Source organism: Scyliorhinus torazame, chromosome 15 (assembly GCF_047496885.1).
Source record: "Scyliorhinus torazame isolate Kashiwa2021f chromosome 15, sScyTor2.1, whole genome shotgun sequence".
Taxonomy (NCBI): Eukaryota; Metazoa; Chordata; class Chondrichthyes; order Carcharhiniformes; family Scyliorhinidae; genus Scyliorhinus; species Scyliorhinus torazame.
Window position 1 is genome coordinate 140313677 of NC_092721.1, and position 13298 is coordinate 140326974.

Below are 13298 nucleotides of genomic sequence, written 5' to 3' on the forward strand. Positions count from 1 at the left end.
TAAATTAAATCTGGCCTTGTTAGTTGGGCAAGCGAAGAAGGACTTTCAGAGCTGGGACATGCTCTCGTTGTCACTGGCGGGGAGGTTACAGACTGTAAAGATGACGGATCTCCAGAGATTTGTGTTTGTTTTCCAGTGCCTCCCTGTTTTTATACCAAAGGCCTTTTTAAAGCGGGTTAATGCGGTGATTTCTGGGTCTGTATGGTGGGTAAAACCCCGCGAGTCGGGAGGGTGGGGGTGGGGGGGTGTGGCCCTGCCAAACGTTAGTAACTATTACTGGGCGACAAACATAGCCATGATCAGGAAGTGGGTGGTAGGGGAGGGTAGAGGTGGGTAGGGGCACAGGTCTAGGAGCACTGTAATGGCACCTCTGCCGTTCTCACCGGCCTGGTACTCCACAAGTCCGGTGGTGGTGGCGGCTCTGAAAGTTTGGGGACAGTGGTGGAAGCATAGGGGTGGAGGGAGCATCGGTGTGGGCTCCAATTTGTGGCAATCACCGGTTTGTCCAGGGGATGTTAGATGGGGAGTTTCAGAGGTGGAAGAGAGCAGGTATTGAGAGGTGGGGGATCTGTTTATCGATGGGAGCTTTCCTTGTTTGGAGGATCTGGAGGAGGAGTTTGAATTGCCGGGTGAGAATGGGTTTCGCTATCTGCAGGTGAGGGACTTTGTGCAAAGCAGGTTTCGATCTTTCCGCTTCTACCACCATAGGGGATACAGGACAAGGTAGTTTCAAAAACGAGAGTGGGAGAACGGAAGGTCTCGAAATTTATAAAGAGCTCATGGAGTGGGAGGGAACCCAGTAGGGGTGGTAAAACCTAAGTGAGAAGATGAGCTAGGTAAGGAACTAGTGGCAAGTCTGTGGGAGGATGCTCTCAGTAGAGTCAACGCGTCCTCATCATGTGCCAGGCTCAGCCTGATACAATTCAAGGTGGTTCACCAGGCACACATGACGGTGGCCCGGATGAACAGGTTTTTGGGGTAGTGGACAGGTGTGTGAGGTGTGCAGGAAGGCCCGCAAATCATGTCCACATGTTTTGCGCATGTCCGAAGCTTACGGGATTCTGGCAGGGGTTTGCCAATGTCATGTCCACGATGCTAAAAACGAGGGTGGCACCGAGTCCAGAGATGGCGATCTTTGTAGTGTCAGATGACCCGGGAGTCCAGGGGGCAAGAGATGCTGACGTTTTGGCCTTTGCCTCCTTGGTAACCTGGAGACGGATCTTATTAGAGGGACTCGGAGCCCCCGAAATTGGGGGTATGGTTTAGTGACATGGCTCGGTTTCCCAGGCTCGAGAAAATTAAGTTTGCCCTGAGAGGTGGCGGCAACAGTTTATCGACTTCTTCGGGGAAAACTAAACTGTTAGCAGATACAATAAAGGGGGGGGGTTAGGGAATAAGGGGGCATGGGGAGTTAGGTTAGTTTAGTTCAATTTAGGTGGGATCAGCAAGAGGCGATGGAAGGACTTGAGGACTGTGTGTATAAGCTATGTTGGCGGGTATAGTTGTTGGCTGGGGGGGGGCGTTACGCACTGAATTATGTTTACATTTGAATTTGTATCTTCTGTAGTTATAAAACTATAAATGCCTTAATAAAATGTTTGTTAAAAAAACTTACTGAAAGCCATCTCTACATAGCAGGATTCATTTTACATTCAAATACCAAATCAGTGATAAAGCATTAATTTTTCCTTCCTATCCCCCCACCATCCAATTTCCTTCACTACTCTTTGCCTGAAGGTATTCATTTCTTGCTGGGATACGATTTATTGGGACTCGGGCACTCTCCAGTACCTTGTTGAAAAAGTTGTTCAGACGGAGTGCTCGCAGGTTATTAACTGCAGGGAATTTCAGAGCCAGGTCTAATCTTGCCATCACTCAATATCTTCATGAATTATTTCCAGCAATAGTTGATTTTGACTGGCAATCTGAAATGCATATCCTCAATTGCAACTCTCATGCCACCCCATCAACCCAGATTCGATCCTGGCCCTGGGTCACTGTCCGATTGGAGTTTTCACATTCTCCCCGTGGTTGCGTGAGTTTCACCCCCACAGCCCAAATGATGTACAGGGTAGGTGGATTGGCCACACTAAATTGCTACTTAATTGGAGAAAATGAATTGGATACTTGAAAAAAAAAAAAAAAAATTTAAATGCCACCCCATCAACTCTGTACAGCAGGTTTCAATCTGTATAGCTCAGCTACTGACTGCCGTAACCAGTCAAGCCATTGGAGGGGCCATTTTCTTCCAACATTTTTGTTTTGCAAACTCCTGACTAGTATGCCATGATGTCAAACTATTAAAAGCAAAGAATGTTTTATTATGAAATAATTTTCCCTCTTCAGAACAAAATAGCACCTGCCACACAAATAAATGCAGCAAAGCTCTTTGGTTGTGTCATTTACTATATAGGAAAACACACTTGGATTAATATCCAAACCATATTGGCAATATTCAGATCATTTTGAATTGGCCAGTCGATGAATTTTTCTGTTCTATAGAAAACAATTTTGCTGAAAACTTGCAATTTTGAAACCAGAAAACCATTAGAAATGCGTCAGTTGTGGCTGTTTGTTTTCAAGTCAGAAGGTAAAGGCAAAACATGCTATAGTAAAGTAAAAAATACTCACTACTTCTTCCAGGGCAGCACTCCGTCCAAAAGAGCAGGTGAGATGTGTGAGGCAGTTTATGAAAGAAGAAAATAATTCACTTGGAATGGCAGTTAAGATACTGCGTGGGAATTCTGAAATCAAGTTGCTCAAAACACTGGAAATTCCCACCGCTTCAGAATCCTCGATTTCTATTCTAGAAAATTAAATGGACTAGAAGTTACTACCGCAAAGCATGAACACAAAACAATCAAAAACACAAAATACCAATTGAAAAATCAGTTAGTTTGATTTATATTTGCAGTTATTGTTTTGAGACCACAGAAGCAAATTACTCCTTAATTATTCTGTAAAGATACAAAAATGTGATTCATCTTGCCGCTTTCTAACTTCTAAACATACCCATTAATCATATTGAGCAATCCTTCAATAAAATGAGCCAGGTAATCAACCTGCGCTCTCTCATCAGGAAATATACGTCCATGGATGGAGGCCAGCTGTGCCAGGCATTGCAAGGAGTCCTGGGCCATGTCAGAATCTTCTCTGATTTTACGATGTACCTAGAAGAAAATAAAGTCTCAACTTTCAGTATGTATAAAAGTTTGGGCAAAAGAGGTTTATTAGTCTTTCTTGTGTTTTCTCATCTAGATCACAGCAGATAAAAATCAATGCAATGCCGGGTAAGTTATTGCTCACTGAATAATTTTTTTCAAAGTCATAAGAAAAAAGGAAAGTTGTTCTTTGACCAGATACCCATTATTTAGCATTCAACTAATAGCAAATTGTCGGACTCGAACCAAAAATCTGCAAAACACTGGCATATGATACATTTAAATGTGAGCTGCTTGCGACATATGAATATCAATAGTGACATACAAAGTTCAAATTCACAAAGGTCGAAATGATGTAAAACGAAACATACTAAACTTGGCAATTACATGGAAAAAGACCAGATGTGTGTGTTTCATGACTGAACTTTGCAAGTCAGCATTTTTTTTTTTAAAAACAAGCTACGCCTTTTGAAAAAAAATCAATGTCTCCACATCAGAATACTGCCCAAACAAAAGTCTAAATTGAGCAAGGGAAGAGAGTAGGGAGCAAAGAGTTTAGTTAATGACAGAGAAAATGCTGGAAAATCTCAGCAGCTCTGACAGCATCTGTAGGGAGAGAAAAGAGCTAACGTTTCGAATCCGATGACACTTTGTCAAAGCTAACAGACAGAGAAAGTGGGAAATATTTATACTGTGGAGTGAGAATGAAAGATGAGTCATAGCCACAGAAACCCAGGGAAACCTGGTGCTAATGGCCACAGAAACCAAGGGGAAAGAGTGTTAATGGCAGTCCCCAGAGAGGACAAAAGATGTGAAAGGTCAAACAGCAGGGAAACATTTTCACTTTCGTTTCTCTTCTCTTTTGTTTCAGATTCCAGTATCCACAGTAATTTGCTTGTATTTAATGAAATCTTAGTTTTGAGAACTGAAAATAATAGTTATGAATTGCTACAACAAAATACTAGAGTAGTTACAGTCCATGTAAGAATGTCACAGTTCACAGTCAATCACAACTTACAATGTGCTATATTTTCGTTCTTACAGTGAACACAGTGATGCAATGACTTAACAAAACGCCCAACCAACCACTGGAAGTTTGAATTTAGAGTTTCCTACTTACTGAACAGGAGGTCACGTGTGGTGCATGAGGTAGCAGCCCTGCCTCTGAGCCAGAAAGCTCTGGGTTTGAGGCCCCCTCCATGAGTTGATGGCCAAGGAAGGTGCAATCATAACACAGCCAACAGGTTAAGTAACAGACCGTTAAATTCTTCCAACACATGCCAGTGGGCGAGGTCCCTGGTCATCCATGTGTTTGAAAGAAAGCTGGAGCCTCTACCATCAGCATTCTTAGCTCCAGACTATCCATACATGAAAACGTGAATGTTTCTATAGTACCATGGACTCCCTGGATTAACTGTAATTCATCACCACTCGTATTGAATCAATGCAAGACCCTGTTCTTCAACCAAGAGTTCCAATAGCTAAATATTTTAGGCATTTTGCTATCCATATTTCCCTCAAGCACTCCATTAAGACCATAAGCTGTAGAAGCTCAATGGGCAAGACAAATCAAAAACTATAACTGGGAAGGCCATCGGATTCGGATTTACCAGGGCATTGGAGCGGACCTGGCCAAGCACCGGGCCAAATTTAATAGGGTAAAGGCAGCGCTGTACAAAAACATAAGAACTAGGAGCAGGAGTAGGCCATCTAGCCACTCGAGCCTGCTCCGCCATTCAATGAGATCATGGCTGATCTTTTGTGGACTCAGCTCCACTTTCCGGCCCGAACACCATAACCCTTAATCCCTTTATTCTTCAAAAAACTATCTATCTTTATCTTAAAAACATTTAATGAAGGAGCCTCAACTGCTTCACTGCGCAAGGAATTCCATAGATTCACAACCCTTTGGGTGAAGAAGTTCCTCCTATGCTCAGTCCTAAATTTACTTCCCCTTATTTTGAGGCGATGCCCTCTAGTTCTGCTTTCACCCACCAGTGGAAACAACCTGCCCGCATCTATCCTATCTATTCCATTCATAATTTTATATGTTTCTAAAAGATCCCCCCCGCATCCTTCTTACGAGTACCGTCCCAGTCTACTCAATCTGTCCTTGGAATCCAACCCTTTCAGCTCTGGGATTAACCAAGTGAATCTCCTCTGCACACCCTCCAGCGCCAGTACGTCCTTTCTCCGATAAGGAGGCCAAAACTGAACACAATACTCCAGGTGTGGCCTCACTAACACCTTATACAATTGCAGCAGAACCTCCCTAGTCTTAAACTCCATCCCTCCAGCAATGAAGGACAAAACTCCATTTGCCTTCTTAATCACCTATTGCACCTGTAAACCAACTTTTTGCGACTCATGTACTAGCACACCCAGGTCTCTCTGCACAGCGGCATGTTTTAATATTTTATCATTTAAATAATAATCCCTTTTGGTATTATTCCTACCAAAATGGATAACCTCACATTTGTCAACATTGTATTCCATCTGCTAGACCCTAGCCCATTCACTTAACCAATCCATATCCCTCTGCAGGCTTCCGGTATCCTCTGCACGTTTTGCTTTACCACTCATCTGTGTCGTCTGCAAACTTGGACACATTGAACTTGGTCCCCTATTCCAAATCATCTATATAAATTGTGAACAACTGTGGGCCCAACACTGATCCCTGAGGGACACCACTAGCTACTGATTGCCAACCAGAGAAACACCCATTAATCCCCACTCTTTGCTTTCTATTAATTAACCAATCCTCTATCTATGCTACTACTTTACCCTTAATGCCATGCATCTTTATCTTATGTAGCAATCTTTGGTGTGTCACCTTGTCAAAAGCTTTCTTGAAATTCAGATATACCACATCCATTATCTACCGCACTGGTAATGTCCTCAAAAAATTCCACTAAATTAGTTCGGAATGACCTGCCCTTTATGAACCCACGCTGCGTCTGCCCAATGGGACAATTTCCAACCAGATGCCTTGCTATTTCTTCCTTGATGATAGATTCCCGCATCTTCCCTACTTCAGAGAAGGAGGCAAAAGAGGGGGAGGTGTGGCGCTGCTAGTCAAGAGCAGTATTACGGTGGCGGAGAGGATGCTAGATGGGGACTCATCTTCCGAGGTAGTATGGGCTGAGGTTAGAAACATGAAAGGAGAGGTCACCCTGTTGGGAGTCTTCTATAGGCCTCCAAATAGTTCTAGGGATGTAGAGGAAAGGATGGCGAGGATGATCCTGGATAAGAGCGAAAGTAACAGGGTAGTTATTATGGGAGACTTTAACTTTCCAAATATTGACTGGAAAAGATATAGTTCGAGTACATTAGATGGGTCGTTTTTTGTACAGTGTGTGCAGGAGGGTTTCCTGACACAATATGTTGACAGGCCAACAAGAGGCGAGGCCACGTTGGATTTGGTTTTGGGTAATGAACCAGGCCAGGTGTTGGATTTGGAGGTAGGAGAGCACTTTGGGGACAGTGACCACAATTCGGTGATGGTTACGTTAATGATGGAAAGGGATAAGTATACACCGCAGGGCAAGAGTTATAGCTGGGGGAAGGGCAATTATGATGCCATTAGACGTGACTTGGGGGGGATAAGGTGGAGAAGTAGGCTGCAAGTGTTGGGCACACTAGATAAGTGGAGCTTGTTCAAGGATCAGCTACTGCGTGTTCTTGATAAGTATGTACCGGTCAGGCAGGGAGGAAGGCGTCGAGCGAGGGAACCGTGGTTTACCAAAGAAGTGAAATCTCTTGTTAAGAGGAAGAAGGAGGCCTATGTGAAGATGAGGTGTGAAGTTTCAGTTGGGCCGATGGATAGTTACAAGGTAGCGAGGAAGGATCTAAAGAGAGGGCTAAGACGAGCAAGGAGGGGACATGAGAAGTATTTGGGAGGTAGGATCAAGGAAAACCCAAAAGCTTTCTATAGGTATGTCAGGAATAAGCGAATGACTAGGGAAAGAGTAGGACCAGTCAAGGACAGGGATGGGAAGTTGTGTGTGGAGTCTGAAGAGATAGGCGAGATACTAAATGAATATTTTTCGTCCGTATTCACTCAGGAAAAAGATAATGTTGTGGAGGAGAATGCTGAGACCCAGGCTAATAGAATAAATGGCATTGAGGTACGTAGGGAAGAGGTGTTGGCAATTCTGGACAGGCTGAAAATAGATAAGTCCCTGGGTCCTGATGGGATTTATCCTAGGATTCTCTGGGAGGCCAGGGAAGAGATTGCTGGACCTTTGGCTTTGATTTTTATGTCATCATTGGCGACAGGAATAGTGCCAGAGGACTGGAGGATAGCAAATGTGGTCCCTTTGTTCAAAAAGGGGAGCAGAGACAACCCCGGCAACTATAGACCGGTGAGCCTCACGTCTGTAGTGGGTAAAGTCTTGGAGGGGATTATAAGAGACAAGATTTATAATCATCTAGATAGGAATAATATGATCAGGGATAGTCAGCATGGCTTTGTGAAGGGTAGGTCATGCCTCACAAACCTTATCGAATTCTTTGAGAAGGTGACTGAACAGGTAGTCGAGGGTAGAGCAGTTGATGTGGTGGATATGGATTTCAGCAAAGCGTTTGATGAGGTTCCCCACGGGAGGCTATTGCAGGAAATACGGTGGCTGGGGATTGAGGGTGATTTAGAGATGTGGATCAGAAATTGGCTAGCTGAAAGAAGACAGAGGGTGGTGGTTGATGGGAAATGTTCAGAATGGAGTTCAGTTAATAGTGGAGTACCACAAGGATCTGTTCTGGGGCCGTTGCTGTTTGTCATTTTTATCAATGACCTAGAGGAAGGCGCAGAAGGGTGGGTGAGTAAATTTGCAGACGATACTAAAGTCGGTGGTGTTGTCGATAGTGTGGAAGGATGTAGCAGGTTACAGAGGGATTTAGATAAGCTGCAGAGCTGGGCTGAGAGGTGGCAAATGGAGTTTAATGTAGAGAAGTGTGAGGTGATTCACTTTGGAAGGAATAACAGGAATGCGGAATATTTGGCTAATGGTAAAGTTCTTGGAAGTGTGGATGAGCAGAGGGATCTAGGTGTCCACGTACATAGATCCCTGAAAGTTGCCACCCAGGTTGATAGGGTTGTGAAGAAGGCCTATGGAGTGCTGGCCTTTATTGGTAGAGGGATTGAGTTCCGGAGTCAGGAGGTCATGTTGCAGCTGTACAGAACTCTGGTACGGCCGCATTTGGAGTATTGCGTACAGTTCTGGTCACCGCATTATAGGAAGGACATGGAGGCTTTGGAGCGGGTGCAGAGGAGATTTACCAGGATGTTGCCTGGTATGGAGGGAAAATCTTATGAGGAAAGGCTGATGGACTTGAGGTTGTTTTCGTTGGAGAGAAGAAGGTTAAGAGGAGACTTAATAGAAGCATACAAAATGATCAGGGGGTTAGATAGGGTAGACAGTGAGAGCCTTCTCCCGCGGATGGAAATGGCTAGCACGAGGGGACATAGCTTTAAACTGAGGGGTAATAGATATAGGACAGAGGTCAGAGGTAGGTTCTTTACGCAAAGAGTAGTGAGGCCGTGGAATGCCCTACCTGCTACAGTAGTGAACACGCCAACATTGAGGGCATTTAAAAGTTTATTGGATAAACATATGGATGATAATGGCATAGTGTAGGTTAGATGGCTTTTGTTTCGGTGCGACATCGTGGGCCGAAGGGCCTGTACTGCGCTGTATCGTTCTATGTTCTATGTACCGAAGTTAAGCTCACTGGCCTATAATTACCCGCTTTCTGTCTACCTCCTTTTTTAAACAGTGGTGTCACGTTTGCTCATTTCCAATCCGCCGGGACCACCCCAGAGTCCAGTGAATTTTGGTAAATTATCACTAGTGCATTTGCAATTTCCCTAGCCATCTCTTTTAGCACTCTGGGATGCATTCCATCAGGGCCAGGAGACTTGTCTACCTTTAGCCCCAATAGCTTGCCCATCACTACCTCCTTAGTGATAACAATCATCTCAAGGTCCTCACCTGTCATAGCCTCATTTACATCAGTCACTGGCATGTTATTTGTGTCTTCCACTGTGAAGACCGACCCAAAAAACCTGTTCAGTTCCTCAGCCATTTCCTCACCTCCCATTATTAAATCTCCCTTCTCATCCTCTAAAGGACTAATATTTACCTTAGCCACTCTTTTTTGTTTTATATATTTGTAGAAACTTTTACTATTTGTTTTTATATTCTGAGCAAGTTTACTCTCATAACCTATCTTACTCTTCTTTATAGCTTTTTTAGTAGCTTTCTGTTGCCCCCTAAAGATCTCCCAGTCCTCTAGTCTCCCACTAATCTTTGCCACTTTGACATCGGGAATTGGGGAACAGCTAAGGGAAGAAACAGAGGAAGTTGAAAGGGGGATAGGCAGCTACATGTGGGGGGGGGGGGGGGGGGGGGGGGGGGGGGAGAGAGAGAGAGAGAGAGAGAGAGAGAGAGAGGAGAGAAGAGAAAAGAGAAAACACCGCAAGGGAAATACAGATAAAGAAAGGTTGAGGCATTAGGCTGGCTACAACGGGCCACACGTGGTGACTTAGAACAAAATGGTGCTGCAAGCAACCACTATGGAGGGTCCCTGAACAAAAGGGAAACCCCGGAGTGTAGGGGCTCACCCATATGGCATACTCACAATTGGCGACCATGTTGGGTGCCCCTGGACAAAGGGAAACCTCGGGGAGCGGGGGGATGAGGATAGTCATCTGGAATGTTAGGGGACCTAATGGCCCAGTGAAAATATCCAGAGTCTTCGCCCGCCTGAAAAGTATGAAAGCCAACATAGCCTTCTTCCAATAGACGCAGCTGAGGAAGAAGGACCGATTGCAGGTCAGGAAGGGCTGGGTGGGACAGACCTACCATTCCTGTTATGGGACGAGGACCAGGTGGGATAGCCATACTGTTAAATAAGAGGACGCCATTCATAATGACACGGACGTTTACGGACCAGAGGGACGCTACATCATGGTCAGCAGTGTCCTGGATGGGGCACCGGTAGTCCTGGTAAATGTGTACATTCCCAACTGGGACGGCACAGAGTTTATCAAGAAGACCATGGCGGAAATCCCCGACATAGACTAGAGTTCTCCTTCTTCTCCCAAGTACATAACGTTTATTCTCTGATCGACTTCTTTGTAGTGGGGAAATCGGTGCTTCCAGGGCTAGAAAGAGCGGAATATTCCACGATTGTAATCTCCGACCAGGCTCCACACTATACAGATGTGAGTTTGGAAAAGGGCCATGCCCAATGCCCCTCCTTTGGAGAGTGGATTTGGCCCTCCTGGACGACAAGGCCTTTTGCGAGAAAATATCACAGGCCATAGATGAGTACATAGATGAGTAATAACAAGATTGGGGATGTCTCACTCTCCACGTTCTGGGAGGCACTGAAGTCTGTGATCAAGGGAGAAATGATAGCTTACAAAGCACGAAGAGACAGGGATGAGAGGGTGGCTGGCAACAGCTAGTCGACTCCATACTGGAGGTAAACCGGCAATACTTCGAGGCCCCGACCGCAGAGCTCCTGGCGGAGAGGAAAAAGCTACAGATGAACTTTGACTTGCTCTCCACAAGGAAAGCAGTGCACCAACTCTGCCAGGCACGGGGGACCCTGTATGAACACGGAGACAGGCCAGCCGACTTCTGGCTCTACAGTTGAGAAAGCAGACAGCCACAAGGTAAATAGCCCAGATTAGGAATAGGAAAAGCAACTCAGTAGCAGAGCCGGATAAGTTAAAAGATATATTCAAGACCTTCTACTGGAGGCTGTACACCTCCAAGCCCACAACAGGGAACTGGAAGATGAAGCAGTTCCTCGATGGACTGGACATGCCAGTCATGGGGGAGGATAGGAGACAGGGCCTGAAAGCACCGCTAGAACTGGGAGAAATCATGGAGAATATCAGCTCCATACAGGCAAGCTCCGAACCTGCGGGAGATGTTCACGGATTCACTGGCGAGGGACACACTGCCGCCTACACTAACTGGCGAGGGGCACCCTGCCGCATACACAAGCCTCAATCTCGCTGATACCCAAGAAAGACAAAGACCCACAGAATGTGGGTCCTACAGACACTTCTCGCTTCTAAACGAAGATGCAAAACTACTGGCCAAGATCCTCGCCAAAAGGCTGGAAGACTGCGTACCAGAGGTGGTAGCAGAAGACAGACGGGCTTTGGCAAGGGTAGACAGTTGACATCGAACTTCAGGTGCCTGCTGAACGTGATCATGACCCCATCCAGAGAGAAAACACCAGAGGTCATCGTCTCTCTGGACGCTGAAAAGGTCTTCGACAGAGTTGAATGGAAGTACCTCATAGAGGTACTGGAGCGGTTCGGGCTAGAAACAGGGTTCACTGCCTGGGTGAAACTCCTGTACAATGCCCCCACAGCATGCATTCGGACAAATACCACCAGCTCTAAGTACTTCCAGCTGCACAGAGGCACAAGGCATGGATACCCGTTATCCCTGCTGTTGTTCGCCCTGGCGATCGAACCACTAGCGATCGCGCTCAGGGCAGCAAGGAACCAGATAGGGTTCCGAAGAGGAGACAGAGAGCAGAGTCACGCTCTATGCAAATGACCTTTTCCTCTACATCTCGAACGCACAAAGCAGCATGGAAGGAATCATGGCTCTCTTGGAAGAGTTTGGAACATTCTCGGGCTACAAACATAACCGGAGCAAAGCGAGATCTTCTCAGTGAACCCACAAGGAGGGGCAGAGCTGGAGGGGTTGCCTTTTAAACATGCCCGACACATATTCCGCTACCTGGGGATCCAAATCACTCATGACTGGATAGGAATCCACAAATGGAACCTGACTAGCCTGACGGAGGAAGTAAAAAAGGACCTGCAGAGATGGAACACATGCCCACTCTCCCTGGCAGGGAGAGTGCTGACGATCAAGATGAACGTACTGCCCAGGTTCCTGTTTCCTGTTTAGAGCCGTCCCAATCTACATCCCCAAGGCTGTTTTCAATTCACTAGACAAACTGATTTTGGTGTTTGTGCGGTCGGGAAGAATGCAAGGATTCCAAAGAGAGCACTGCAGAGAACCAGATCCATGGTGACGAGCCATTCCAAATCTGCAATATCACCACTGGGCGGCAACCGCAGAGAGGGTAAAGGAGTGGAGAAAGGAGCCACAAGTCGAGTGGATGCTTATGGAGAGAGCTCTTGCAGAGGGACCTTCCTCCAGGCCCTAGCCACGGCGGCACTCCCATCCCCACCTAATAAATATTTAACTAGGCCAGAGATGGTAGCATCCAGAGAGATAGGCAATCAGGAAGTTTGGCTTTACTCAATTTATTATTTTACTATTGAGTAGCCAATATCGAGAAGATACAGTGGTGGATTCATGATCAGGGTTGCAAAAGGGGTAAATGGGGGCGAGTTCCTGTCAGAGTTCTAGCCTTAGTGCATTCATTAGTAACCATATCACTGCCGTTCTCTCCAGCAAGATTTTGCTTGAATCTGGTAGTGGTGTCCACTCTGAGAAACTGGAACCGGTTCAGCGAGCATTTTAAACTTCGTTCCATGTCTTTGCTGGCCCCTATCTGCAATAATCACCTCTTTTTACCAGCGGGTGTAGACTCAACATGGGAGGGGAAGGTTTTGTGCATATACGGCCAGATCCTATCAGCGGCATTGGCTCCATTGAAAGAGGTAAAAGTGAAATGGAAAGGTGAACTGGGTCCTATTCTGGAAGGTGAGGTATGTAGCAAGACTCTTCACAGGGTCAACTCCGCGACTTCTTGTGCTTGGCTTAGTCTAATCAGTTCAAGGTAGAGCACAGGGCTCATCTGAGCAAGGTGAGGACAAGTGGACTTTGCTCTGGGGTGGAAGACAGGTGTGAGCGTTGTTTTCAGGGCCGACTAGCCACACTTTTATGTGCTGGTCTTGTCCCAAGTTAATAAGCTTGCAGATCTCTTTCTTCAACACCATGTCAGAGGTACTTAATGTCGATCTGGAGCAATGTCCACTGGTGGCCATTTTCAGGGTATCAGACTCACCAATATTGCAGATAGGGGTGAAAGTGGACACCCGCGCCGTTGCCTTGTTCATAGTCCAGAGGCGCGTTTAGCTTGGGTGGAAGTATCCTACTCCGCCCAGTGCCTCGGCTTGGTTGGGTGACC

The 13298-nt window shown here is 46.0% G+C and overlaps 1 protein-coding gene across 2 annotated transcripts in view; it reads right to left on the reverse strand.

Moving 5' to 3' along the window:
• The window catches only part of xpo4 (exportin 4), a 207546-nt gene that overhangs the window by 89929 nt on the left and 104319 nt on the right, over window positions 1–13298 (reverse strand). For both annotated transcript variants that reach the window (XM_072476835.1, XM_072476834.1), the window contains exons 8-9: window positions 3013–3170; window positions 2632–2806 (exon numbers count right to left, since the gene is read on the reverse strand). In XM_072476835.1, coding sequence (XP_072332936.1) covers window positions 2632–2806; window positions 3013–3170 — 333 coding nt within the window. The remainder of the gene's footprint in view (window positions 1–2631; window positions 2807–3012; window positions 3171–13298) is intronic.